Here is a 15719-nt window from a genome sequence, read left to right as displayed (position 1 = left end):
CAGCACAACAGAACCAATCAGTTCCACGGCTGTGCAATCAAACCCAAATTATTATCTCTCCCTCTGTTCGCTCTGCTCTTTAGTGTCTTTAAATGTGCTCACTGGAAGCAACCATCTGCTGGGACCTGAATTAAAAACAGTCATTTAAGTGGAGGGAAAAGGATGGAGATAGCAATGCAAGCTTGTGCAGGTCAACAAATGAAGTCAATCCCTAGCTTTTGGAAGATTTTGAGAAAATCAAAGACTGAAAATCTTCTCCTTACTGGTTGCATGCTCATGCAGACATGTAAAACAATCTGATTTGAACAAAAGACAATACAAGCTTTTCTTTACTGTTTCCTAAGTGCCCTCTGGTGCTGCCAAGTTCTAACATGTACTGAGGTAGAAATAAAGCTAATGCAAATTACAGCAGAGATTATTTGTGAAGAAAAAAAACCTAAACCTTGCCAGCTTGCAAACAAAAGACAAGCTCAGAAAACAAAAGACAAAATAACAAAAACCTGTTTCTCCCCTAAGGCTTACGCATAAATTGAGTTGTTGAAGACCCGGGAGAGTGCGTAGTTGATGTGGTTGACCATGTGATCCAGCTGGTCCTGGGTCTGAAGTCTTAGCGAGTAGGTGGTCTTGTCTGTATCGATGACCACCTGTACAGGGACATGAGATCAGTTTTATTCTGCTGTAACAGTTTACACTGATTAGATGATCCACACATGGATAAAGCATGCTTCGGACCTGGTAGTCTGGGTAGGTGTTCATTGCTCTGATCTCCAAAAAGTTGAAAGTGACCTCCACCTGATAAAACAGAAACAAAGTATCACTTTGGTTTTAAATGATCCGTATTACATGTTCCATTTTTTTTTTTAACTCGATGGCTATGCCTTAGTATTAATTAGACCTTGGAGTTCAAAACATGTCATGACTTCCTGAACCCTAGAGAAAATTAATGCAATCAGTATATCTATTACTGACCTCAACAATTTAGGCTTAGTCCACCTTCAATCATCAGCCCCAAATATCTATGGCTAAATTTACACCTCATTATTATCTGTAGAACTTTTTAGAGCACCTTTTTTATATAATTGTTTACACAAATAAAAAGAACCACACAATTTAATTCAGTTTATTTATTTATGCCCTATTTACAACAAAGGTCATCTTGAGGCTATTTGTAAGTCAAACAAGTCCAATTCAAATATTGCTAGATGGAAGCCAATTAGGTCTAAAGTCATTTCAGATTGTTCAAATTCATCTCAGTACAAGCCAAGAATACAGTAAGATTCAGATCAAATGATCAGGTAAAATCATCATTACCAAGTACCTACAGCAAGTAAGGTGGGTCCTGAAATCCAGCTGAATGATAACAGTCCAATCCATCAACACATGTGCCTTGCCAGTCATCAGATATTTTCAATTCAATTCAGTTTATTTATATAGCGCCAATTCATAACACATGTTGTCTCAAGGCACTTCACAAAAGTCAGGTACATACATTCCAATTAATCCTAACCATTGAACAGTGCAGTCAGATTCAGTTATTTATTCAAATTGGATAAAAAGTTTTTCTATCTAAGGAAACCCAGCAGATTGCATCGAGTCAGAGATTTGTAGCATTCACTCCTCTTGGATGAGCATGTGTCAGGATGTGAGGTTTTGAACTTTGTGTTTTGTTTTGTTTACTGTTTACTAGAGGTTTCTTGTTTATGGTTTTGTATTTGTGTTTTCTGTTTTTTCCTACAGTTCTAGTTTTCTTCTGCCCCCCAATGTGTTCTCTCACCCTTTGTTCCCTTGGCGTTGCTCTCTTGTTCTTTGAATGGTTTTGAATACTTTTTAGTCAGGGTTCTCTTTTGGTTCCTATTCTGTTAAGTGCTTAGGTTGTTGTGTTCCCTTCAGTTTCTCAGTTTCCTTCAGTTCATGTTTATCCCTGATTCTTATGCTTTATTTTTATCTTGGTTTATAGTTTCATTTAGGTCTGCTTACTGTCTTGTCTTTAGTCCCTTTCCTCATGCTTTGGTTTTATTAGGTTCACCTGCTCCCTCTGCCTCCCAGCCTCCTTGTGTCACCTGTTCCCTGTTCCTCTGATTACCTGCCCTATTGTTTCATGTCCACCTTTGTCTGTATTTAAGTTTGCCTTCGTCCTTTGTTCCACGCGGTGTCGTTATGTCTCTTCTGTGTCCTCGTGCAGATGTCTCTTTTGGATTTTTGTCCTTGCACTGGATTCTGTTAAGTTCTGTTTTCAAATACCCTGTCAACTGGATTATCTTGTCACCCTGCACCTCGCCTTCATGTGAGTGAACTCTTTAAATTAAAGTTGGAGTTTTGATCCCACTCTGCTTTTCTCCGTGCTTGTCTGCCTCTGGTCCACCACAAAATACAGTTATGACAGTATGTAGCGACAGTGGACAGTCACTGGCGTTGACTTTGCAGCAATCCCTCATACTGAGCATGCATGTAGCGACAGTGGAGAGGAAAAATCCCTTTTAACAGGAAAAAACCTCCAGCAGAACCAGGCTCAGTATGAGCGTCCATCTGCCACGACCGACTGGGGGTTTGAGAGAACAGAGCAAAGACACAAAGAGAACAAAGAAGCACTGATCCAGAGTACTTTCTATGGGAGGGAAAAGTAAATGTTAGTGGATGTAGCTCCTTTAGTCATTTCATCCAGAAAGAAAGAACAGATAAACTTTGAGCCAGTTTTCAAGGATAGAGTCTGAAAGAGAGCACATAGAGTTAGTCACAGTAAAGCTCAGTCAATTGCTATATCTAGGAGAAAGAAAGGGTTAAACACTGAAAGACAGGGCCAAGTGGATCATCTGTAAAAGGTGAGCATTAAGTTGTTGCCAGCAGAAGCTTGGACAATGCCCCTCTCCAGAAAGGTGTCGCAGGTAGACACAGAGTCAGGCCAGGTGTAGCTTCTAGGAAGAGAAAAGAGAGAGAACATAAAGTTAAAAACTGAAATAACATCAAATAATGCAAAATTGGAGAGTAGTGTGAGAATGTGGTGAAGAGGGTGAAAGTGATCATTATGTCCTCCAGCAGCCTAAGCCTATAGCAGCATATCTACACAGATAGTTTCAGTTTATTTAAAAAAATGTCATCTCAAGGCACCCCACGGCACGGGGCCGCCGGGGAGGCCAGACCAAACCACCGAGTGCCAGAGCCCGGCCTCCCCAGAACGGGCCACCTGTAAGGTCACTAAGTAAAATAATAAACTGATAAAGTTTGTCCATCTAGAGCCCACTGATGGTCACTGTTATACTAAAAACCACAATGATTGGGATACCTCTCTCTGTCAGACTGATTATAACCATTGGAAAAGAGAAGGAGTCATTCAGGTAGCAGAAATGGAGGGTGTGTTCGCACCTCAACGATAACTGAGCCGGTTTAGGCTAAACCTGACTCCCCCTTACTCCATCCAACAGGGAGGGAAGAAGGTGGAGGTAAAAAATAAGGAAGATAGCCTAAGCCACTCTAACTATAAGCTTTATAAAATAGGAAAGTTTTAAGCCTAGCCTTAAAAGTAGACAGGGTGTCTGCCTCACGGACTAAAACTGGGAGCTGGTTCCACAGGAGAGGAGCCTGATAACTAAAATATCTGCCTCCCATTCTACTTCTAGAGACTCTAGGAACCACCAGTAAACCTGCAGTCTGAGAACGAAGTGCTCTGTTAGGAACATATGGAACAATCAGATCTCTGATGTATGATGGAGCTAGATCATTAAGGGCTTTATATGTGAGGAGGAGAATTTTAAATTCTATTCTGGATTTAACAGGGAGCCAATGAAGGGAAGCTAAAATAGGAGAAATGTGATTTATCTTTTTAATTTTCATCAGAACTCTTACTGCAGCATTCTGAATCAGCTGAAGGCTTTTAACTGCATTTTGTGGACATCCTGATAGTAAAGAATTACAATAGTCCAGCCTTGAAGTAACAAATGCATGGACTAGTTTTTCAGCGTCACTCCTGGACAGGATGTTTCTAATTTTGGCAATGTTCCGGAGGTGAAAGAAGGAAATTCTAGAAACCTGTTTAATATGGAATTTAAATGACATGTCCTGGTCAAAAGTAACACCAAGGTTTTTTACTTTATTACCAGAGGTCAATTTAATGCCATCCAGGTTAAGTGATTGACTAAGCAGTTTCTTTTTTAAAGACTCCGGTCCAAAGACAACACCTTCTGTCTTGTCTGAATTTAGAGGCAAAAAATGTAAAGTCATCCACGTTTTTATGTCTTCAAGACAAGCTTGTAATCTATCTATCTGGTTGGGCTCATTATGATTTATGGATGAGTAAAGCTGAGTATCATCAGCGTAACAGTGAAAATGTATCCTATGCTGCCTGATAATTTGACCTATTGGAAGCATATATATAGTGTTGAGAATTAAAATCATGTAATTTCATACTATTAGTTTAGTTTGCATGTGAGAACATTAAACTGAGATTTAACACGAGTGAGCCTTGAGGAGAGAGCACAGATCACAGCAGGGGTCAGGATGGCACAAGGGTGAAGCAGAAGTTAGGAAGTTCTCAACAGCTGCAAGCAGTAAAAGCTGGCTGTAGGGACAATAAAGCAATAAATGTCAACTTTTGGCCATGGTATAGATGCCACAAGGGAGCTTGGATGATTTACAACACCAGACGGAAAAACAATAGTAAAGAGAATTGGTCCAAGCACTGAACCCTGTTGTATTCCACAATTAACCCTGGAGTTTAAAGATGATTTATCATTTACATGAACAAACTGGAATCTGTCAGACAGATAAGATTTAAACCAGCCTAGCGCTGTTCCCCTGATCCCTACAGCATATTCCAGCCTTTCTAAGAGAATATTATGAATGACTGTATCAAATGCAGCACTGAGATCTATGGGGACAAGTACAGACACAAGTCCATTATCTGAGGCTATAAGAATATCATTAGTGACTTTCAGCAGAGCTGTTTCAGTGCTATGATGAGCTCTAAAACCTGACTGAAACTCTTCAAACAGGTCATTGCTGTATAAATGCTCACACATTTGATTAGCAACTATTCTCTAAAAACGTTTAGATAAGAATGGAAGATTGGATATAGGTCTGTAATTTTTCAAGTCATCTCGATCAAGCGAAGGTTTCTTAAGTAAAGGTTAATTTAAATCTTTTCTGGCTCACTTGGTGGACACTCTGGTTTTGTTGGGAAATCAAAGTAGGATTCACCTCAAGAATGCTTCTTTTTCTGCATTTAGTATTTCAGACAGCTTTCTGTTCCCTTAGACATGTCATTATTACTGTCAGCATCATTACATAGCATAACCACAGTTGTAAATATGATTTCTCCTTTCTACTCTCACAATCTCTTTTCTTTTGCCTCTGCATTACCATGAGCTCACATCTGGCAAGTAAAAGTCATTAAATTCCACTGAGAGCGAGGAACATTTACCTTGGTGGGCACTTTGACAGTGAAGAGATACAGTCTCCATGTTGCCAGGACCTGAGGGGAGAACACATTTATGTTTCTGTCACTGAGCCGGAAATGCAAGATGCAAATCACAACAAAAATAGCACAGCACAAAACATAACACAAAGAGAGGAAATAATCTCCACAGTTCATCCAAATGCCTTGCAAGTAAAACGAAGCACTCTAAACATTAGCCCGCTAATGGCGGTGGGTTAGGCAGAATGTGAAAGAAATATAATGATGAGCCTGCGAGTCATGTGACAATCATTTATTTCAGTAAGTTGTGTTGATGGAACTAAGTAGCAATTATTCAACAGATGCCTTCTTGTGTGAGAGGGAACATCATTGGTAAAACAAGAGGGAGATGGAAGACAAAGAAGATGACGCGCAAAATGAGAGTTGCATTTGTTGGAAAACAAAAAAGGCATTACCATTTTAAAGTGTCTGGGTAAAACAGGAGAAGCAAACGAAAATATATTAATATTCTGCTCATCCTATTAATCTCATTTATAATTCAGAAATCCACAATTAGCATACCCCATGTATGTACAGTGCATCTCTTCTCCATACCAACCCTCTCTCCGTCTATTAGTCGCACCTTCTCTGTACTCGTTTCCAGTCTAGCTCTTAGATCCCTTTCTGTCTGAGTTCTAATTCTCTCCTCTGTTTTGTGTCATTCCTCTGGGTTTTCTTCATCGTCTTGGCCCATCCCTAATCCCTCCCATCTCCATGTGTCACACTGTATGTTCTCTCTGTCTGGTTTGTGTCTATAACCTAAACACCTCACTCCATCCCTTTGTGCCCTTGGCCCCTTACTCCCTCCTTGCAGACTCTCTTCTCCCTTCATGATTTAGTTTTTTTTTTCTATTCTTTTTCTGCTCTGTCGCTTTAGATTCCTCAAGGCCTTTCTGTGCTGAATGGCTAATGGCACCCTGCAGAGAGGGGGAGAGAGAAAGAAAGAAAATAAAACATACAAAAGAAAGAAAGAAGAGGGGAAGGGTGGATAGAAACACAGAGACACTTGATTTTTTTCCCTGATAATGGACACCTCAAATTCTTCTCAACTATATCGCACCCTCTCCCAGCAAAGCCGGCCTCACACGTCAGCCCTGGTGTGTTAAATACACACACATGAATAACGGACCCCTACACAACTTGGAGACAAAACAAAAAGGAGATAGAATAATAAATTATATCAAAACAATGGATGTACTTTGTCTGGAGATTTAAAGTCTAAATCTTAAGCCCAAGTCTTTAAGCAGCTATAAATCCAGAGATGAGCAGGGCCCTTACAGACGGAGACGAGCTGAGACATTAACGGCTAATTATAAAGTGACTAATACAAGCCTTCAAAAGGCCTGCAACCTGACAAAGGGTCTCTTCATGTAAACAAAGACATCAATAATGCAAGCTTGCCAAAGGGCGAGATGGATCCTCTGAAGCAAGCTTGTTCTAAAGACTGTCCCCCGTCTTTATAAAGTTTCGTTCATTGTATATTTAGGCATCATTAGGACAAACACTCCAAGTAAAATTATCTTTACTTTATCAATTTAGTGCTGTCGCATTAAATTGATAAACATCAATGGTGTTAATTTAGCTGAACAGCAAAAGCAAGCAACAAAAGCTGCAATTTACCTCCTATATACTGTATTTCTGCCAAACTTTGAGTAACCTCTAACAAAGAAGTACAGGTCAAACCAGCCAATAAATTCTTTATGTCTCTGTTGAACAAATATGGCGCAGGCAGGAGAATAAACATGCATTTACATACAGCACCTCACAAAATAACAAATGAATAGCAAAATAACGATATAATAAAATAATGCAATATTAATATTCCCATTATAACAACATTATCAAAGCATAAAGTAATAGCCATGTGAGTAAAAGGAAGCAGCCAGAATAAAAGAATCCCTACATATATTTGTTCTACATCTTGGCATCCCATTTCATTTGCCAGATGAAAGGAGCTGAAATTGTAAAAGGATTCTAAAACAAAGGATGACCGGGATCAACACTGAATTTCACAGGTCATTTTCAAATACTTGCCATCAAAGCCCAGATCCCACCAACATGCTACCTTGCAAATATACATGCCATCTTTGGCTGTGGAACATCAATATGACACTTGTCAAAAAGCCAGAGCATGGTTTTCTGTTAAATAAAGTAATGATAAAACTCATATGAAAATTGCCTGTAATCAAAAGTGAACCAATGGTCGATTCTGCATCTGAGGTGCAGACAATAAAGCAGTGACTCAACAATCTAACAGTCAGGCTTAACAGGTCTATAACATTACAGCAGTTTCCATAAATGGTTAGGTTGAGTGTTTTTGGGTTCTGATTGGCAATGGATTAAAAATAAAATTATGGCAGTATATATTAACTATTGGTGTGGCTTTGATTTCCAAAAGGCTGCAGATAAAAAAGCATATTTGCTGTACTCTATTAAGCCTTCCTGTTATCTGCAGAAAGTCTTGTTCTCTCTCGCTGTCATGAATGAACTGCCGACATGTATGATATGGCTCTGTTATCGTGTGTCCTCGGACTTAACTCTTTGAAAAATTAAGTCTGATTCTGAAAAATTGTTAACTTTGATTCTGCTTTCCTTAAGTCCACTTTAAATCATCTTTTTTGGTTCCATTATCTACACTTTCATTACTTCTGTTTTGAAGGTCCTCACATATAATCGCGGGAAGAAGTCGACCTACCAATATTGCACCCCTGATTGATCAGGGGAGGCTGTAAGAAACCCATAACCACTATGAACTATGATTACAAAATGAGTGTGATATAGTACCAAGCAAAGACTCCAGCGGCAGTTGTTTAGTCCATCAGTGTATGCAGAAGGGAGACACATGATCTTTCACTGTCTATCTGATCTGAAAAATACCTTAATCTTTCAAATCTGATGAAGATAAAGACATGCTAAGGATGGTATGCAACAAATCTGCATGTATTTAATGCACTGAATGCATTTGGACAGCACGCAGGAGGATCGAGACACGGAGCGGTTTCCCTGCAGGTGATAGCTATGAGTTGCAAGCCACATCCCTTGGATTCCACAGTCGCACCTCTGTGATCTGAATGTTGACAAGGTGATCCTAGCTGATTCTTTTGCATAATCTTAAAGGAAAAAGTAATCCATCACAGCTCCATCACATAGAATAAGCCATTTAATTTACAGGTTGGAATGTAACAAAATAGGTAAAAATCCAAGCGAGGTGAATACATTTGCAAGGCACTGTATACTTTCATTGGGGTTTTACAAGATTATTGTTCCATTTATGCACACAAATTATGTCCTTGGATTGAGCAGTGAACCGAGAGTACCCACTTGTCTTCAGCTAAATGAGTTGTCTCAAAAATGTATTAAGCCACAAGAATTTCCAGCTATTTAATATTAATTAGCACAGCCAGCCAGAGCTTATGACAAACCCCACCAGTGATATTTAGACTATTTGGCCTTCTTTTTGCATTCTGTCTGCCAACACATATCCTCGAGAGCTCATTCCAATAGCCTAAAAGCTGCTCAAAGATTGCTCTTATGCCCGAGGAATTGTTCGATATGAGATGGTTAGTTTCTCTGGTGTGGTCAGCCAAGCACCCATCAGGCGACAGTCTGAAAAAGCTGATGAGGAAGTGGCAAGATAAAGGACTGGAATGTAAAGATGACAAGATGAGAGGTACAGAGGTGCCCTTGCTGTGATGGCACAGTGTCAGAAGCTCCAGTTCAAAGAACCAGCCAGCCAGCGAGCCGGACCCAGGAGCAACGCTGCAAGAGCATGATGAGACTTGCGCATCATTCAGGTGTCTGTGCACTCTATGCACAAAGAGAACAACTTTGTCTCTCTCTGCTCACACACATGTACATGAGGGAGGGCAGAGGGTAGAGGCTTATATATATCTTAAGCTGTCAGGCTCTGGGTCTTGCACATCAAACGAAAATCAAAGCATTTCTCGGGATCGTGTGTGATTGTGCACATGCCCGTGTGCAGCACCGTAGCCTCTGAGGAAACAAGCAGGAGGTCAGTGCCAGATTTGGTCACCAGCGGTATTTTTGGCCCGCTACAAGGGCATCTCAAAACAAGCACAGAGAAAAGCCCCCCATCTACTTAAATCAAAATGAACATGTGCTAACATGTCATTCAAGCATTCATACCCCTTGGAGTTTTTCACAATATATCACGTTACAACCACAGTCTTTGATGTTTTAGTGGGATTTTACAGTATTTCACAAAAGTCAGTACACCCCTCACATGTTTATAAATATTTTATTATATCTTTTCATGGGACATCACTGAAGATATGGCACTTTGGTACACAATGTAGTCTGTACCCAGTTGTTATAACAGTGTACATTTGCTGTCCCCTCAAAAAAACTCAACAAAGTCAATGTCTAAGCCGCTGGCAACAAAAGTGAGTACACCCGTAAGTGAAGATATCTGAATTGTGCCCATAGTGTCAATATTTTGTGTGATCATAATTTAGTTTTTTTTTTTTTTAACTAGAAAATTATTTTCTGATATGAGACAGGGATAAAAAGATAATAAACTAATGTAAAAGGAGTATCAATTATGAAATAAGAACATCTGCTCTTATTAACATTTTGTCCAAAAAATTGTGTTTCAAAAAAGATTTATACAATAATTAATGGAAAAATCTTTATCGGTTATCATAACAGTTAAACCCATCTTCTAATTGCTGACCAGCAATTAGCATGTTTTTACGAGTATTTTGATGATTTATCTCTTAATTTTGGGCTTAACTGTCATTATTGTGTTGACAATTAAGTCCAGAGCTGTGGATCTCTGCAGTTCCTCCAAAGTTACCACTCACCCAGATCAGTAAATACTAAAATTAATTTACACGCATGTGGACAGAGGTGGACTTTACTAACTAGGTGACTTCTGAAAGACCTTTGTCGCAATGGATTGTATTTATGAGTAACAGAGAAATGGAGACTTTCACAAGCCACTGTAAATAAACTGCACAATATAGCATACAAGTAAGACAACACTGGACTACGCTCACATGTCTGTCACATGCACTTCGGAAGTTAAATCATTAAAAAAAAAAAAAAAAAAGCACAAACCTGCCTCCATTAATCTGTTCATAATAGTGAAAATGGGGATATCCCTGACTCTGCTGTATGAGAAAGAGATTAAACTAATGAGAAAAATAAAAAATGCAAAGCTTAAACATAAAACAGTACTCTAGATTTATTCAGAAATGCAGAAACGTAATGAAGAGATTCCATACAAATATTTTTAAAATCAAACTCCTGGCAGAAGGCACAGTGATAAAGCCAAGATATGACAATATGTGAACCTGGTGCAAGCTAAAGAAATGCAGTGAGTAGCGGGTTAAATGGTTGCAGACAGACAAGAAGGAAAGAAGAACAAGTGTCTGGATTGAGAAGAGAGACAGGAAATAAATAAGATGGAGAGTGACAGAAACACTCCGACTTGCCTTTACGTGCTGATAATGCATGCTTATACTCATACACACTTTTTCTATCACAAGGGAAGAGAGAAGGTCAGCAGTCACACTTCACAGCCACTCTGCCACAGGCTACCCAACATGTGCTAAGATAATCAAAGGAAATTTCAGTCTTAATTACAGTGCTGAGAGCTTGCCACGCACCATAAGATGGTAAATCTAGATGCTTGCAGAGAAAATGGCTTGTGAAGGCCATCTTACAAGGAAGAGACATAAAAAGAAATTCATGCAAATTTTTGCTTTACACAAGCATCTTATAGCTCAAAGAGGAGTTGCCAAAATGGAGGATTCAGCCGCAAGCACGGCCCATCTCTGCTTTACAGCTTTGTACTGTGCCTTTCTTCAGAGCCCAAGACACAGCTGGGATTCTCTGGGACACTGAGTCATCTAGCAGGCTAACTTTCACCATCTTAGATTATGTAATTCATACAGAGTGCTTTAGGGTTTATTTACTATTTGAGCAATCGTGTGGTGTATCAGACACAGGTCTTTGAATTTACAGGACTGAAAGCATTCATGAGAAAAGACCGCCAGGCTGATGATTTGTTGTTTTTCTTTAGAGTTTTGCTTGAGTCCATTACACCACAGATGTGTGAGTTTCTGGAACAGAAACTATATGTCTGACACGCACAAACTCTCAAACCTGCTCAAATGAGTTGTGCTGATCAGGGAAACACTCCCTGGTTTGTTTTAACTAAATTAACTACATGTGGCATAGTACCTAGCAAAAATATTGATACCTACTTGAACTTTTTCACAATTTTCCACATTACCACAACATTTTTGAGAAATAACAATAAAGTCAAAGAACAAAGCATGTCAGGGAAAATATGCATATGCAAACGCTTGTCCAATCACCTATCTGTTTTACAGCAGAGATGGTAATAAGCTTGCAGTGGGTAGAGGAGGTTAGACCAGATATGGTGGCGCACAGATTCAAACACAGGCATAAAAAGTAAAGAACTTAGTGTTAGAAACTCATCACAGTTTAGTTAAATTGCATAGGGGTGGTATAGATGTACAGTTTTGTTGGGTACCAGCACATGAGGGGGTAAAAGGCAATGAAACAACAGACAAATTAGCTAAAAGGGCTATTTCGGAGGGCAATAAGTTACAATCTCTTTTCGGTAAGGAGAAGGTAAATCTAATCAAAATAAAAGAAATTGATATATGGAAAAAGGTGGATTAAAGATACATAAGAAAGAAATGTATACAAAATACAAAAACATTGACCAACTAAGAACTATGGAGAGAAAAGCAGAAGAGAAGAAGTGATAATGATGACACTGAAGATGGGTCATACCTGTCCACATTTATTATTGTTTGTTCCTAATTACTTACAGCATGTCATTTGAAGGATCTGGAGAAAAAGAAAATGTAGAATATATATTGTTGCACTGTGAAGTGTTTACAACTGAAAGAGAAAAATGGCGGGAAACAGTAAGAGTCAGGAGAAGAATGGAGTTTAGAAGGAAAGTTGGGAACTAAAGGGAACAAGGAGAAAACCTATCAAATTAGAAAAGCATTGTTCATTTACCTACATAACACAACACTGAATGCAGAATTTAGGGGGGCGAGGTTTTGAAAGAATCTTTAAACATCTAACTTAGCACTGTTGGATCCACCTTCTGAAAATGGAAAGAGGTTGTCAGAACTTGAAATGTACTCAGACATTGCGAAAACCCAGGCTAGGAGAGAATTAATCAGAGAAGCAGCCAAAAGGCCCATGGTAACACAAAACGAGCAAAGGAAATCCACAGATCAGGTGGGAGAATCTCAGGACGACTATGATTGGTGTGCTCAACCAGTCTGGCCCCATGGAAGAGTGGCAAGAAGAAATCTGCAGCTGAAATAAAATAAGTCCCATATAAAGTTTGCCACAAGCAAACCCATGAGCAGAATTTGCTGCTGGTTGAGTAAATTCTGGGTGAATTGTGACAAAAATAATATTTTAATGTAAAATCACTGCTTTCAGCAGACATGCAGGTTGAGTGTGTAAAGACCGCGTGATGTTTTAACTGTGTTTGGTGATTTTAGAAATGGTTTATATCAGCATTTAGCCAAGATTCTGATGTGTCTGTACATACCACGTATGTCTTTGTTTAACTAAGGCAACATAGGCTACGTTCCCACTGCAGATCTTAATGCTCAAATACGATTTATTTAGAAATCTGATTTTTTTGTGTGTGTTCGTTCACATTACTTTGAAAATGTTGCGGCTCCAAACTCACCCGCATGCGCATAAGAACAATAAGTGTGTCATCAAGCACAGCACAACGGTAAACACAGAGAAACTGGTGTTATGGTTTAAGTGCACAACAGAAGCCATTTATTGTCAGCGGCTGCTGTGTGGGAAACAGGAGAGTGAAACTCTTTATTGTTCCATTTTAGGGAGATCTGACTGACAATTCAGCACAACTAACTGTTTAGATGCAGAGACACAGCCAGCAATGGTGGAGCAGGGATGTTAACAACTTTACAGAGACCCAGTTTATTCAGAACTTTGTCATATCGAGGTCAACTTATAATCATATATGTCAGCGCCTCTCCTCTCAACTCCACAGGCAGAAGACTTGATGCAATCTAGCATATCGGACTGCAGCAGGGGCAGACCACCACAGGCTCGGTAACCTCGATAGCATTTTAAAGTCCTCTGTTTGAAGGGCTGTATACAAATTTAACAATTCAAACTACATCCCACATCCAGACGGTTCCTATGAGCCTTTCAATTAGGCTGGAATAAAGTATTATCTGTTTATATACGAGCTCTATGATCTTTCCATCTCTCAACTGTGCAGTACTATTTTAGCCCCCCGTCTGTTTGCTAACTGCTTCCTCTTCCTGCTGTGCGGTATAAATTTGTGATGAATGCGATGGACATCTAATCCGCCTTGGTCGTTCCCATTGGAGTCACATTCCAAAAGATCTGTTCAGCTGCCTCAAATGTGACTTGAAAAAGTCAGATACAGGCCAGATCTGAGCGTTCCCACTTGCCTTAAACAGCCTGACCTGATCACTTGACACCAAAAAAAAAAAAAAAAACGGGCCACATTTGCCTGCAGTGTGAATAGGACCTAAAGTAATGAAAGTACAAAATAAAAAGTTATTTCTCACCCAGTAACGGGAGGTTGGGGATTACGAGGACAGACTTTTTGGTTCAGCTTGCTGCCACAACCATGATTCTTTTCTTCAGCAGGGACAGAGAAGCTGGACATAAATTATCTTTGTTTTGCCGAGCATTTGGAACACTATTCGTGGTAGAAAATTTACACTACCTTTTACTCTGAACAAACAATCCTCACAGGATGGTGGGAGCATCATGTTGTGGGATGCTTTTTGTTAGCACAGCAGACAATGGTGGTTTCAAAACACTTGAGACAGGAGTGGATGTTCACCTAACAAAATGACAACACTAAACGTGAAGCCAGATTCACAGTGCAATAGTTTAAAACAAATGTGTACCTGTGATATAATGGTCCAGCAAAAGCCCTGATCTAAATCCACTTGAGAATCCATGCATAACCTGGGAATTGCTGTTCAAAGATATGCTCCATCCCAGATCTCAGATTTTTGTTCGTGCAACACAAAAAAAAAAAACAATGCATCATTTCCCTTGCCCTTCACATTTGTACATTACTATGTATTGAACGTAAAATCCCAATAAAATACATAGAAGTTTGTGGTTGTAATGTAACGAAACGTGAAAATGTTCAAGGAGTATGAATGCTTCCTAAAAGTCACTGCATGTGCGAAATGTGTTGGCCAACTTCCAGCTGGAGACCAAGTTACAGACAACATTAAATTTCACACTCACAAGGCAACTTATTCTTATTGGCAGCCAAAGACTTAATGCTGACAATGCAGCACCAGGTGTCATTGGGGTGAAGCAAGGAGGTTTGTAGGAGAACTAAGCAATTTTCAGTACACGCATTGCCCTCTAACTTCTAAAATGTTACTCCTAAACGTTTTACAAATTCAATTCAATTATGCTAATTTAAATAATGAGCTCAAGTTGAGAGGATAAATTCAATAAGCAAATGAGGCACTGTTACTTAACTCCAGGCAAATCATTTGAAAACAGTCCAGAAAATATTATCAGTTTTTCAGTCAATGTTACTTACAATTTATTTCTGATGTTCTCATAAATGTATCAGAGAAAGACCAATAAGGGGTGTCCCATGTGGCATTTGGGTGAGGCTAAAAAGGACATCAGTCTATGGATGATGCATGAACAAGCATTTTCCAACAGCAATAGACACGAACATGACTCAAGAGAACTTCCAGTTCTCTCGCACATTTTTTTAAAAGAAATGTTCAAAAAACCCCATGAGCTTTAGTGATCTGAAAACATCAAAGATGCATGAGTCATGTGCAGACAACAGGGCATAAAAATTAAGAGGATTGAGATTACATTCAGTGCATTTTCCCCACAAGAATCAGGAAGGCCACAGGTAGCTGCATGCTAAAGTTGCTTGCGTTTTTTTTTTTATTCAGAGGTAAAATACCAAATGCTGATGCAGCATTAGGGGCCACTCTTGCCTATCAGTCCGATCAGGTGTCTTGGAACAACTTTGCAGAGTAGCACTGGAAACAGCACTTTCATATACCATTAAACATGTCTGTTTTATTTAATTTCCTCTCCTTCAACAAACTGCAACACATTATTCAGACAGCATAAACTAAATCACAACTTCCCAATGAGAGACTTTTGTTCCTTGCGCTTACATTATATTTTGCTATCATGTAATTCATTTGTTAATGTATCAATTCTTAGTTCACTTGCCAGT

At 39.3% G+C, this 15719-nt stretch overlaps 1 protein-coding gene across 5 annotated transcripts in view; it reads right to left on the bottom strand.

Moving 5' to 3' along the window:
* Window positions 1-15719, bottom strand: part of carmil3 (capping protein regulator and myosin 1 linker 3) — a 150951-nt gene that overhangs the window by 119964 nt on the left and 15268 nt on the right. For all 5 annotated transcript variants that reach the window (XM_047368548.1, XM_047368545.1, XM_047368546.1 and 2 more), the window contains exons 3-5: window positions 5414-5464; window positions 733-792; window positions 523-644 (exon numbers count right to left, since the gene is read on the bottom strand). In XM_047368548.1, coding sequence (XP_047224504.1) covers window positions 523-644; window positions 733-792; window positions 5414-5464 — 233 coding nt within the window. The remainder of the gene's footprint in view (window positions 1-522; window positions 645-732; window positions 793-5413; window positions 5465-15719) is intronic.

Source organism: Girardinichthys multiradiatus, chromosome 6, assembly GCF_021462225.1.
Source record: "Girardinichthys multiradiatus isolate DD_20200921_A chromosome 6, DD_fGirMul_XY1, whole genome shotgun sequence".
NCBI lineage: Eukaryota > Metazoa > Chordata > Actinopteri > Cyprinodontiformes > Goodeidae > Girardinichthys > Girardinichthys multiradiatus.
Note: the sequence above shows the minus strand (reverse complement) of the source record. Positions and strands in the feature narration are given on the sequence as shown.